Here is a 14,036-nt window from a genome sequence, read left to right as displayed (position 1 = left end):
CTTAGTCTGAGGCTTTCTAGAGAGGGATTTGCAGCAGTCATTTTAATGGTGGTCTGGGCTTCTGGTGTGTATAAGTCTGCGGCTTTATGTCCGAGGTTTTGCGACAGCTTTCCAAAAGTTTGTTTTAAAAAAAAAAATTTTTTTTTTTTTTTTTTTTTTTGAGACGGAGTCTCGCTCTGTCACCCAGACTGGAGTGCGTTGGCATGATCTCGGCTCACTGCAAGCTCCGCCTCCTGGGTTCACACCATTCTCCTGCCTCAGCCTCTCGAGCAGCTGGGATCACAGGTGCACGCCACCAAGCCCAGCTAATTTTTTGTGTTTTTAGTAGAGATGGAGTTTCTTTTTTTTTTGTTTTTTTGAGACAGAGTCTTGCTCAGTCGCCCAGGCTGGAGTGCAGTGGCACGATCTCGGCTCACTACAAGCTCTGCCTCCCGGGTTCACGCCATTCTCCTGCCTCAGCCTCCCGAGTAGCTGGGACTACAGGTGCACGCCACTACGCCCCGCTAATTTTTTTTGTATTTTTAGTAGAGACGGGGTTTCACCATGTTGACCAGGATGGTCTCGATCTCCTGACCTCATGATCCGCCCGTCTTGGCCTCCCAAAGTGCTGGGATTATAGGCGTGAGCTACCGCGCCCGGCCAAGATGGGGTTTCACCATGTCAGCCGGGATGGTCTTGATCTCCTGACCTTGTGATCTGCCTGCCTCGGCCTCCCAAAGTGCTGGGATTACAGGAGCGAGCCACCGCGCCCAGCCTAAAAATATTTATAAACAACGTAGTCTGATGGTGCATAATAAATTTTGGAGTGAACACATGAGCAACAGTAATTATTACCTGTTAATGATAAAATATACATATCATATAAATGTTTCTCCATTACATGGTTAGTAAAATTTCAGCTCACGTTCAGTAACCTGGGAATTTAGGTTTTTTTTTTTTTACTCTGTCACAAATATATCCTAAAGGAAAAAAGTGAAGAAATCAATGAAATTTCCATTTGTGTGTGTTTGTGTAGCCCCAGTGAATGAGGTAGAGCGCTGTGGGGCAGAGAATGGGACTGTCCCAGCTCTGGGCTGTCAGGAGACCGCAGAGAAGCCACTTGACCTCCATTTTCTTTTCTTTTCTTTTCTTTTTTTTAAATGGAGTCTTGCCATATTGCCCAGGCTGTTCTCAAACTCCTGGGCTCAAGCAACTTGCCTGCCTTGGCCTCCCAGAGTACTAGGATTACAGGTGTGAGTCACCCCACCCAGCCTTGACCGCCACTTTCTAAGCAGCAACATACAGATAAGATCTGTTCTATTTTTCGGAGTTCTTCTGAGGACTAAATGGGTAATATTTTCAAAGAATATTATGCAAATAGAGGTTGGTTATTTGTCTACATAGTAGCTCTAGTGTCTCAAGCACTTGTTAGATGCCAGGCACTTAGCAGCACCTGCCTGCATCCTGCATCATCTCTTTTTTTCTTTTTCTGAGATGGAGTCTCGCTCTGTCACCTAGGCTGGAGTGCAGTGGCATGATCTCGGCTCACTGAAACCTCCACCTCCTGGGTTCAAGCGATTCTCCTGCCTTAACCTTCCGAGTAGTTGGGACTACAGGCTCCCTCCACCATGCCCGGCTGCTTTTTGTATTTTTAGTAGAGATGGGGTTTCACCCTGTTGGCCAGGCTGGTCTCGAACTCCTGACCTTGTGATCCACCTGCCTCAGCCTTCCAAAGTGCTGGGATTACAGGCATGAGCCACCGCGCCCGGCCTACATCATCTCATTTAATCCTCACCACAAAGAGTGGGTTTTCCTCATTTCACTGATCCGGAAAAAACTTCACAAAGTTGTTGCTTGCCTAGAATCACATGCTGTTAAATGGTAGAATGAGGACTTCAAATCCCTGTCAGAGTCTAAAGGCTGCAGTCTTACTAACTGGCTTCACTATTCAGCACATAAGGCCCAGTATATATTATTTTAATGTTTTGCTCAAAGCCTATGTTATATGCATCAGACACAGCGTACTTTCCTTTTCCAGGAAAGATGACTTAGCAAGTGTTCATGGCTTGCAGATGAGCCCATGAAGCCCAGGAGGCTTCAGAGAAACTCCTTACCCACTTTCTGCCCAGAAAGTCGCTCTTCATGCCTGCTTTTTTTTCTGACCTGGTTTTTTTGGACTGGGTATATGTTTTCTGAGAATACTATGGATTTAAATTCTTGAACTCACCAAAAGTATAATTCTATTCAAAATTCTGTGTGCTTTCTAACAAAACAGGAGGATTATATTGAAACAGATGATAAAAAAGTTTTCCCTCTGCGATGGACTGCTCCAGAATTAGTAACCAGCTTTCAAGACAGACTGCTCACTGCAGATCAGACTAAGTATAGTAATATCTGGTATGTATTGGCTTACCGTTTTATTAAGCATTTCTTTAGCAAAGTCCTAACTTCTTCCTCTTTGAGTACTTTCTTAAAGGAAAGTAATTGTATAAGATGTAGGAACAAAAGAGTGCCTGATGGTGTGAAAATGACGGTTTAAGAAACGTAATAGCAATTATCACAATTGTAGTGATGTAGTTGACATTTTGAATACTGCCTCTGCTACCCATTTTCCTTTATAAAAGCAGGAACCAAGTCGTTTCATGTTCTGTGCCTCCCACAGGAGCTGATATATAATAGATATTTAATACGTATTTATTGAAGTCAAAGAAAAAACTGAAAGGGGTGTGGACTGTCATGTTTATACTATAATTTATTGGAGTCCGTTTAATGAAAGCTAAAAAGATGCACCTAAAACTTTGACTAACAATTTCTGTCACAGCCTTCTTAATTTATAGCTATGTTTTATGTGCTGTTGTCCTGCTTTTTGATTTTTGGGTTTTTTTTTCCTCTTCTTGCCTTCTTTTGGATTTCTTTAAAACAATATTTTTTGCTTTTATTATTTTTTTCATTGACGAGTGTAATTGGACATATTTATGGGGTACAGTGAGATATATATATATATATATATATATATGTAGTTTTTTTTAGAGTCTCACTGTTGCCCTGGCTGGAGTACAGTGGTGCAGTCTCGGCTCATGGCTCACTGCAATGTCCGCCTCCCTGGTTCAAGTAATTCTTGTGCCTCAGCCTCCCGAGTATTTGGGATTACCGATATATACCACACCTGGCTAATTTTTGTATTTTTAGTAAAGATGGGATTTCGCCATGCTGGCCAGGCTGGTCTTGAACTCCTGACCTCAGATGATCCGCCTGCCTCGGCCTCCCAAAGTACTGGGATTACAGGTGTGAGCCACCGCACCTGGCCTAGTGTGATATTTTGATACCTATATACAGTGTGTGATGATCAAATCAGTGTAACTAGTATCCCCTTCACCTCAAGCGTGTCATTTTTTTTTTTGTTTTGGGGAACATTCAAAAGCTGCTCTTCTAGTTGTTTGAAAATATTCAAAAATTTGGCCGGGCGCGGTGGCTCAAGCCTATAATCCCAGCACTTTGAGAGGCCGAGGTGGGTGGATCATGAGGTCAGGAGATCGAGACCATCCTGGCTAACACGGTGAAACCCTGTCTCTACTAAAAAAATACAAAAATCTAGCCGGGCGAGGTGGCGGGTGCCTGTAGTCCGAGCTACTCAGGAGACTGAGGCAGTAGAATGGCGTAAACCTGGGAGGCAGAGTTTGCAGTGAGCTGAGATCCGGTCACTGCACTCCAGCCTGGGCGACAGAGTGAGATTCCGTCTCAAAAAATAAAAGTTAAAAAAAAGAAAATATACAAAAATTTGTTGTTAATTATAGTCACCCTTCAGTGCTGCAGAACACTAGATCTTACTCCTTCTGTCCAGCTGAAATTTTGTGTTTGTTAGCCAGCCTCTCACTATTCCTCCCCTCCCTCCCCTTCCCAGCCTCAAGTAACCACTCTTCTACTCTCTACTTCTATGAGATCAACCTTTTTAACTTCCACATGAGTGAGGAGGTTTTCTTCCTTTTTCTTTCTCCCTTGTGTATCTGCTCTACCTTGTGTATTGTGAATTTGATACTTTTGTGTTTTTTCATGATGGTGGTTATCCTCCTTTAGCTTCCAGATACAGGACTCCTGGACCATTTCTCTTAAGGCTGGTCTCATAGTGATGAATTCCCTCAGTTTCTGCTTGTCTGGGAAAGACTTTATTTCTCCATTCTTTATTTTAAAAAGTTGTTATTATATGTATTTACTTTTAGTAGAGATGAGGTCATGTTGTGTTGCCCAGGCCGGTCTTGAACCCCTGGCCTCAAGCGATCCTCACGTCTTAGTCTCCCAAAGTGCTGGGATTATAGGCATGAGCCATTGCGCCCAGCCCTCGTTCATTTCTGAAGCATATCTTTGCGGGGCATAGTGTTCTTAGCTGCCAATTTCAGTACTTTGAATGTACCATCCCATTCTCTCCTTTCCTCCTATGTGACTTAATGCTTTTCTCTGGCTGTTTTTAGAATTTTATCTTTATCTTTGTTTTTGACTTTTGACAGTTTGACCATAATGTGCCTCTGAAATGACCTTTTGGGGTTGATTATATTTTGAGGGCCTTTGATTTTCCTGGATCTGGATGTCTATATCTCTCCCAAGACTTGGGACGTTTTTAGCTGTTCTTTCCTTATAGAGCCTTTCTCTGCCTTCTCCTAGCTCTTTTATTCCTGTAACTCCCATAATGTGTGTATTTGTTTGCTCTGTAGTCTCCCATATGCCCTGAAGCTTTTCTTCACTCCTTTTCATTCTTCTCTCTTTTTCCCTCTGACTGAGTAATTTCAAACAACCTTTCTTCAAGTGGAGAGATTCTTCTGCTTGAGTCTGTTGTTGAAGTTCTGTATTTCTTTTTATTTCATTTATTGAATTCTTTTTTTTTTTTTTTTTTTTTTTTTTTTTTGAGACGGAGTCTCGCTCTGCCGCCCAGGCTGGAGTGCAGTGGCCGGATCTCAGCTCACTGCAAGCTCCGCCTCCCGGGTTCACGCCATTCTCCTGCCTCCGCCTCCCGAGTAGCTGGGACTACAGGCGCCCGCCACCTCGCCCGGCTAGTTTTTTGTATTTTTTTTTTAGTAGAGACGGGGTTTCACCATGTTAACCAGGATGGTCTCGATCTCCTGACCTCGTGATCCGCCCGTCTCGGCCTCCCAAAGTGCTGGGATTACAGGCTTGAGCCACCGCGCCCGGCCTCATTTATTGAATTCTTTAGCTGGGCTTACTGTCTGTGAGGACCGTAGGTGTGCCCAGTGAGCAGTGTGAGGACCGTAGGTGTGCACAGTGAGCAGTGTGAGGACCGTAGGTGTGCCCAGTGAGCAGTGTGAGGACCGTAGGTGTGCACAGTGAGCAGTGTGAGGACCGTAGGTGTGCACAGTGAGCAGTGTGAGGACCGTAGGTGTGCACAGTGAGGTCCTCTTTCTTGCCCTTACCTGGAAGAGAAAATTGCTCCTGGTTCCTGGCTGCCCCTTCCAGGGATGGGGTGGCGGAGGCCAGGCGTTTCCTTCCGCTCTCGCTGTGGCCGTCCTGAGTTTCCTGAGTCCCTGTTACTCCTTGGACGTGCTCTGGTGCTCTCCTTTAGTGACTTTTGTCAAAATGTAGTTGTTTCTTCGTTGTTTGGGGTGTGTCGTGCAGGGTTGGCTGGACATCACAATCACTGGGGAGCTTTTTAAAAAGAGAGTTTTCTAGGCCACTCCTGGATCTGCCCACTCAGCATCCTTAGGGGTGGACCTGACCTACCAGTGTGTGTGTTCATGGCTTCCCAGAGGACACAGATGAGAGTCAGGTTCGGGAACATGGCAGTAAATAGGAGACACACGTGCAGGACGGAGGCAGTGCGTGGTGGGGAGGAGATGCAGAGACTTCGTGGAGGAAACGAGAGGCAGCTCATCTGACCCAGGAAGCCAGCAGAGGCTGTTTCCATGGGGACAGAGCACCGGGGTGTGAGAGAGGTTTGGGCTGGGACTGCGACACAGACAGCTGCCAGCGTGTTGGGGGATCCCTTCAGAATGGCAGCAAAACCCACGATACTGAGGAGTAACTCAAACCAAAGTTGTGGGTCTCAGACATTGTCTTGCCCGTGTAAAGATTCTTTTTAGATGCTTTCTGGTGTTTACTACTGTTGTTAATAGGTGTATTTTTCTACCAAAAAAAAATCAGAATTCAGGGTATTTATCTTGTTTCCAGCCATTCTGCCAAATTTTTAGAACATGCTGATGGTCTTTCCAATAATTTGTTGAGTACTTAAAAGTTGATAGTCATCTCATCCACATAATTACACCTATTATCTCTGTTTTGTACATTTTTCGTTGGCCAAAACGTCTAGGGTAGTATTCAGTAGCATAAATAGGAGGCATGGGCTTCCTCATTTTAACAGAAATACTTTTTTTTTTTTTTTGCTATTGTGCTGATAATTGGTTTGAGATTAAAGAACGATCTTGGCTGGTTGTGGTGGCTCACGCCTGTAATCTCAGCACTTTGGGAGGCCAAGGAGGGTGGATCACCTGAGGTCAGGAGTTTGAGAGCAGCCTGGCCAACATGGTGAAACCCTGTCTCTACTAAAATTACAATAATTAGCAGGGCATGATGGCTGGTGCCTGTAATCCCAGTTACTTGGGTGACTGAGGCAGGAGAATCGCTCGAACCCGGGAGTCAGGGGTTGCAGTGAGTGGAGACCGCACCGTTGCACTCCAGCCTGGGTGACAGAGTGAGACTCTGTCTCAAAAAAACAAAACAAAACAAAAGAATGATTGTATTACTAATCTTTTCAATACACACCTTGTCCTTAAAATTACTGGCTATATAACAAATGTGAGTGTTAAGAATTTAACATCTAAAAGGAGAGAGAAACAGCCGTTTTCTTTTTCCAACAGGTCCCTGGGTGTGACACTTTGGGAGCTTTTTGACAATGCTGCACAGCCGTATTCAAACCTTTCCAACTTAGACGTCCTCAACCAAGTCATTAGAGAGAGGGAGACAAAGCTCCCGAAGCCCCAGCTGGAGCAGCCCTACTCTGATAGATGGTTGGTAGCCTCACATTATACCTGTTCTGTTTCATCTTCACTGTGAAGTGTCCCCAAAACACAAACTTTGTGGGCCAAATATTGTATTTCTTCATTTCCTCTTTCACCATGACCTCACCATGAGCTGAACTACTTAATGTGGTTGGCAGTGACGAAGGTGTAGAAACGTTTAGGGTGTTGACTTGGCTTTTAGGGTCCTTGTAAAGTCTTTTCATATTGTTTATTTATTTATTTGTATTAAAAAAAAAAAAAAGTAGAGACGAGGTCTCACTATGTTGTCCAGGCTGTTCTCGAACTCCTGGCTCAAGTGATCCTCCTGCCTCAGCCTCCCATAGCCCCAGAATTACAAGCGTGAGCCAGGGTGCCTGGCCTCTTTTGATATTTTTAACTGATTCGGCCAGGCACAGTGGCTCATGCCTGTAATCCCAGCACTTTGGGAGGCCAAGGCAGGCAGATCACGAGGTCAGGAGTTCAAGAACAGCCTGGCCAACATGGTGAAACCCCGTCTGAACCAAAAATACAAAAATTAGCCAGTCGCGGTGGCAGGCGCCTGTAACCCCAGCTACTTGGGAGGCAGAGGCAAGAGAATTGCCTGAACCCAGGAGGTGGAGGTTGCAGTGAGCCGAGATCATGCCACTGCACTCCAGCCTGGGTGACAGAGCAAGACTCCGTCTCGAAAACAAAACAAAAAGATTCGTGATGGTTCCACTGATTGCTTGTCATGTGCTGCTCAGGTATGAAGTCTTACAGTTCTGTTGGCTGTCACCAGAAAAGAGACCCGCGGCAGAAGATGTGCACAGGCTGCTGACTTACCTGCGGCTGCAGAGCCAGCGGGACTCAGAGGTCGACTTTGAACAGCAGTGGAACGCTCTGAAGCCGAACACAAATAGCAGAGACTCCTCCAACAATGCTGCATTCCCAATTCTCGACCACTTTGCCAGGGACCGGCTGGGTCGTGAAATGGAGGAAGTCCTCACTGTGACCGAAACGAGCCAGGGCCTGAGCTTTGAGTATGTCTGGGAGGCTGCTAAGCACGACCACTTTGATGAGCGCAGCCGGGGCCACCTGGACGAAGCCTTGTCCTACACGAGTATCTTCTATCCAGTTGAAGTTTTTGAGAGTTCGCTTTCAGATCCCGGGCCCGGAAAGCAAGATGACAGCGGCCAGGATGTCCCCCTGAGGGCCCCTGGAGTGGTTCCTGTTTTTGATGCCCACAACCTTTCTGTTGGAAGTGACTATTATATCCAGTTAGAAGAAAAAAGTGGCAGTAACTTGGAGCTTGATTACCCGCCAGCGCTGCTCACAACTGACATGGATAATCCAGAAAGGACTGGCCCTGAACCATCCCAGCTCACGGCACTTAGGAACGTTGAACTTGAGGAGTCCAGTACAGATGAGGACTTCTTCCAAAGCAGTACAGACCCCAAAGACTCTAGCTTACCGGGGGACTTACACGTGACCAGTGGCCCCGAGAGCCCTTTCAACAATATATTTAATGATCTGGACAAATCGGAAGATTTGCCCAGTCACCAGAAAATATTCGACTTAATGGAACTAAACGGAGTTCAAGCCGACTTTAAACCTGCCACTTTAAGTTCCAGTTTGGATAACCCCAAAGAGTCAGTCATAATGGGCCACTTTGAGAAAGAAAAGCCCCGTAAACTTTTTGACAGTGAGCCTCTCTGCCTGTCAGATAATCTTCTACACCAAGATAATTTTGATCCATTGAATGTTCAAGAATTGTCAGAAAACTTTTTATTTCTTCAAGAGAAAAACTTACTAAAAGGCTCATTGTCCAGCAAAGAACACATAAATGATCTTCAGACAGAACTTAAGAATGCTGGTTTTACCGAAGCTATGTTAGAAACGTCACGTAGAAACTCTTTAGATACTGAGCTTCAGCTTGCGGAAAATCAGCCAGGCTTGTCTTTGTTGCAGGAAAGCATAAGCACGAAGGGTGACGACACAGATGTCATGTTCACAGGTGACACTTTGAGCACCTCGTTGCAGTCTTCCCCGGAAGTGCAGGTACCTCCTACCTCCCTCGAAACAGAAGAAACGCCCCATCGGGTATCCCCAGACTCACTCCCGACACAGGGAGAAACCCAGCCCACGTGTTTAGATGTTATAGTCCCAGAGGACTGTCTCTGCCAGGACATCAGTCCAGACGCTGTGACTGGCCCGGTTGAAATTCTCTCGGCCGATGCCAAAACTCGCAACATGGACGGCAGGTCCCAGGACTCTCCTGGCCAGAGTGAGGAGATCCTGCGACTCACCGAAAGTGACTCTGTTCTTGCTGATGACATCCTTTCCAGCAGGGTGAGTGTGGGGAGTAGTCTCCCGGAACTGGGACAGGAATTACACAATGAACCGTTTTTGGAAGACCATCACAGTCATCGCCAGCTAGAGAAAAACTTGGAGGCTGTGGAGACTTTAAATCAGCTCAATTCTAAAGACACAGCGAAAGAAGCAGGCTTGGTGTCCGCCCTCTCCTCAGACTCAACCAGTCAGGACAGCCTCCTGGAAGACAGCTTGTCAGCACCCTTCCCAGCCTCGGAGCCGTCCCTGGAAACCCCGGACTCCCTGGAGTCAGTGGACGTCCACGAAGCGCTGCTGGACTCTTTAGGATCTCACTCTCCTCAGAAACTCATGCCGCCTGATAAGCCGGCAGACAGCGGCTACGAAACAGAGAACTTGGAGTCTCCCGAGTGGACCTTGCATCCCGCCCCTGAGGGCACCTCAGACTCAGAACCAGCCACCGCGGGCGATGGCGGCCACAGCGGTCTGCCTCCCAACCCAGTCATTGTCATCTCAGATGCCGGCGATGGTCACAGAGGCACAGAAGTGACCCCTCAGACATTCACAGCTGGCTCCCAGGGTTCATACCGAGACTCTGCATACTTCTCAGACAATGACTCTGAGCCCGAGAAAAGGTCCGAGGAGGTCCCGGGAACCTCCCCATCCGCCTTGGTGTTGGTACAGGAGCAGCCCCTGCCTGAGCCTGTCCTCCCAGAGCAAAGTCCTGGTGCCCAGGATAGCTGCCTGGAAGTCAGAAAGAGCCAGCCAGATGAAAGTTGTCGGTCTGCTTTGCACAACTCCGGTGACCTGGAATTAAGAGCCACACCGGAGCCAGCACAGACTGATGTTCCCCAGCAGGTCCATCCCACGGAAGACGAGGCCAGCAGTCCCTGGAGTGTGCTGAACTCAGAACTTAGCAGTGGCGATGACTTCGAGACACAGGAAGATCGCCCCTGCACCCTTGCTTCCACGGGGACCAACACGAACGAACTCCTTGCCTACACCAGTTCTGCGGTGGACAAGTCCCTGTCCAGCCACTCCGAGGGCCCCAAGTTGAAGGAGCCGGACATCGAAGGGAAGTACCTGGGGAAACTTGGGGTGTCGGGGATGCTCGACCTCTCGGAGGACGGGATGGATGCGGACGAGGAGGACGAAAACAGCGACGACTCGGACGAGGACCTGCGGGCCTTCAACCTGCACAGCCTCAGCTCTGAGTCGGAGGACGAGACGGAGCACCCCGTGCCCATCATCCTCAGCAACGAGGACGGGAGGCACCTGCGGAGTCTGTTGAAGCCCACGGCGGCCGGAGCCGCCGACCCGCTGCCCGAGGACTGGAAGAAGGAAAAGAAGGCAGTCACGTTTTTCAATGATGTCACAGTCTACCTGTTTGACCAGGTATCTGTTCCCTCTAAATCATTTTCTCTATATATCCATATAAGATTCCAAAATGTGCTAGGAAATTGAGTGTGGTCTGTTTTCTAGTTGCCGTTTTGAGGCAGCAGATTGTGATTATTCATAAAAAGTCATTTGGGGTTGGTTACAGTTCTAAGAATATGCAGAAATGTCATTTGTGCAGGGAATTCGTATTAAATTAAGGGAAAGAGCAAATGTTCTTCTGGGTCTTCTACTGGAGTCTTCCTGAAATTAGTCACCCTTTACACACCAAATTTTTATTGTTTTGCTTTTTATTTTTCTTTTGAGACAGCCTTGCTCTGTGGTCCAGGCTGGAATGCAGTGGTGCGATTGCAGCTCACTGCAGCCTTGAACTCCTGGGCTCAAGCCATCCTCCCACCTCAGCCTCCCAAAGTTTTGGGATCACAGGCACGAGCCACTGCGCTCAGCCTCCAATTTTTAGAGCCTGACAATTGGCAGTAGGACCCACCACTTGGGTGCAAGCCTGGAACCGTGGCTGGCGTGCCTGGAGACAGCTCAGGAGAGGGGCTGACTGGAAGCCCTGCGGTGGGTGTCTGGAGGGTGGGACATGCAGCAGGAGCGTCTGTGGTCCTTCTGCTCTGCCCCCTGACCTGTCCTCTTTCCCTGCTTTGGAGCAGGCGGCTTAGTGTGCACTGCTGAGTGGGCATGGATTTAGGCTCCTTTAAAAATGTAACAGCTTATAATTCAAGTATGCTTAAAAAAAAAAAAGTCCTTTTCATACTAGTCTTTGTAGCGCTTGAATTTGCTGCTTGAATCAGCTGGATTGTCGGGAGAGCTCAGTGGTGGGACATGAGAATGGGGTCCCCTCACCTTCTAGAAGGTGCAGGAGTCTTCGCCGTCTCCTTCACATTGCTTGCCTTCCCTTTCGCCCCGTTCTGGGAACCCAGACCTTGGTCTCAGCCCCTGCGTGGCACCATCCCGCATGGGTCCATGGCTATGGCGGATCCGAGCACTGTTCCACCTCCTCCCCCGGGAGCCGCGTCTGTTGAATGTCACTTTATGCCTTGTTCCTCTGTGTTCTGTTCACTTTAGTTTTTATGATGTTTCTTTAAAAATTGTTAAATCACCCGCATTTGAGCTATAGCATATACTGTGGGGAGGTGGATGTTTAAAAAATGAAAAGTAAGGCCGGGTGCGTGGTTCATGCCTGTAATGCCAGCACTTTGGGAGACCAGGGTGGGTGGATCACCTGACATCGGGAATTCAAGACCAGCCTGGGCGACATGGTGAAACCCCATCTCTATTAAAAATAACAAAAATTAGCCAGTCACGGTAGGCAAGACTGCAGTCCCAGCTGCTTGGGAGGCTGAGGCATGAGAATTGCTTGAACCTGGGAGGCAGAGGTTGCAGTGAGCCGGGATTGTACCACTGCACTCCAGCCTGGGTGACAGAGCGAGACCTTGTCTCAAAAAAAAAAAACAAAAGAAAAGTAGCCTCCTGAGCTCAGCCTGACCTCTTGAGCCTGAATCTGTGAGAGGGGCCAAGAGGCCGCCTTTCTCTTTTCATTCCCCAGGTGGTTCCTAGGCAGATCTCGAACTCAGGAGCCTCTGAGCTCAGCGAGCCTGGGAAAACAAGCTGCCATTTTCTAGTAAGAGTGGAAGGGAGAAGCGATCACCTGGCCCCTCGGGTTTGTGTTTTGTTTTCAATGCATCCACATAGCCCTTTCTTCCCCATCTCTGTGAACTGGGATTATCGCTGCATTTCTCTGTGGATGGGGTAATGTATAGGTGGGATGGAACTGTCAACTGTGCTCGGTGAGCAGTGCGGGTAGGAGCTAGGGAGCATGCTGTCCCCACTTCCTGAAAGCCTGGGGTTAACTGGAGTAGTGAGAGGGACGTGGCCCCAGTGGAAGCAGCGTGCGGAGAAAGCTCCCTGGGGCCACAGAGCGTGGGCCTCTTGCACAAGTCTGTGGAGGATGTTATGTTTTTCTGGCTTTAGAAGACAGGGCAGAATTGCAAAAGATGAAGACTTGTGACAAGGGCACACTAGTTACAGGATGGAAGGTACAGAGATCAAATACTAGACACGCTTAATGGACGCGAGGCTTTGACAAGGAAGTTAGTGTCAGAGAGAAAGTTGGAAGGTGGGTCAGGGCCAGAAGAAAATGAGGAAAATCTTTCTGATGATCTGAAATGTGTTTGCTTATGCGTCTCGTGCAGCATGCCTTGAAGTGACAGCCACCAAGCGTTCAGGCTGAGGATTGAGGGTTTCCTCCCGCTCCTGCTTTCGTTCTTCATGAGCTGGTTTTGAAGTTGTATCGATTTTAAGCAGTTGAAGTATCCTGGCTCCAAAGTTTTAACTGAGTGTTCATGGGATTGGGCAGCATTGTTTCTTGGTTTATCACTATTTGTTAGTTCCGCAAATACTTAACCAGCGCTTACTGTGTAAAGTAGAAAGGTTGGTGAACAATCTGTCAGTGTCGGCAGCTTATTCTACATTGAGTCTTGTTTTGCTTCCCCATGTGGGGGTGTTTGTCACTATCTTCATGGGGAGGACCCTGAGGCTCAGAGTAGGTAGACTTTGCACAGGGTCTGGCCCCAGTGAGTAGCAGCGCTAGTGCTTGACTCGAGTCCTGGACTGAGCACCGAGCTTTTCACCACTGAGCCCTGCCGCCTCTTGCATGCACCTTTAAAATCTACAGCCTGGCATCGCATTCAGCTGTTGGCGCTTGTGATGTCTTTCCTCAGTTGCACAGTGTTCTTGAGACAAAAGTAGCGGGTAATGATACTTACTTGCAATTAGCGCGACAGGGTTCCCTCCAGCCTCATCAGTCATACTGTAAACAAGCCCTGAAGACCGGGCACAGTAGCTCACTCCTGTCATCGTAACATTTTGAGAGGCTGAGGCAGGAGGGTCGCTTAAGGCCAGGAGGTGAGACTGGTCTAGGCAGCGTAACAACCCATTTTTTAAAAATTGGCCAGGTGTGGTGGCACGCACCTGTAGTCCCACCTACTCAGGAGACTGAGGCCGGAGGATTGCTGAAACCCAGGAGTTTGAGGGTGCAGTGAGCTATGATTGCATCACTGCACTCCAGCCTGGGCGGCAGAGTGAGAGCCTGTCTGAGAGGCTCCTGCCCTCCACCTTTGAGGAGTAACATTCGAGGGCTCCACCTAGGTTTTTCTGGTTGGTTTGTGTTTTGTTTGTTTGCTGGCACTGTCCTTGGTTTTGTTATCAGTAATTAATGGTGGTCTCACAAAATGAGTTGGGAAGTATTTCCTTCTCTGATAGTGTTTGGAAGACATTATGTAGATTTGTTGATGTTGATCTTTCCAAAAATTTGCTTTTGTTTTCATGGATTTTTTTTTTCTTTTGTAT

At 47.7% G+C, this 14,036-nt stretch overlaps 1 protein-coding gene across 2 annotated transcripts in view; it reads left to right on the top strand.

Annotated features, from left to right (window-relative positions):
- The window catches only part of LMTK2 (lemur tyrosine kinase 2), a 108,657-nt gene that overhangs the window by 83,376 nt on the left and 11,245 nt on the right, over positions 1 to 14,036 (top strand). For both annotated transcript variants that reach the window (XM_008018705.3, XM_008018704.3), the window contains exons 9-11: positions 2,255 to 2,376; positions 6,840 to 6,989; positions 7,724 to 10,682. In XM_008018705.3, coding sequence (XP_008016896.1) covers positions 2,255 to 2,376; positions 6,840 to 6,989; positions 7,724 to 10,682 — 3,231 coding nt within the window. The remainder of the gene's footprint in view (positions 1 to 2,254; positions 2,377 to 6,839; positions 6,990 to 7,723; positions 10,683 to 14,036) is intronic.

This window comes from Chlorocebus sabaeus, chromosome 28 (assembly GCF_047675955.1).
Source record: "Chlorocebus sabaeus isolate Y175 chromosome 28, mChlSab1.0.hap1, whole genome shotgun sequence".
NCBI classification, from domain to species: Eukaryota; Metazoa; Chordata; class Mammalia; order Primates; family Cercopithecidae; genus Chlorocebus; species Chlorocebus sabaeus.
The sequence above is the reverse complement of the archived record's forward strand: the minus strand, read 5'-3'. Positions and strand labels throughout refer to the sequence as shown.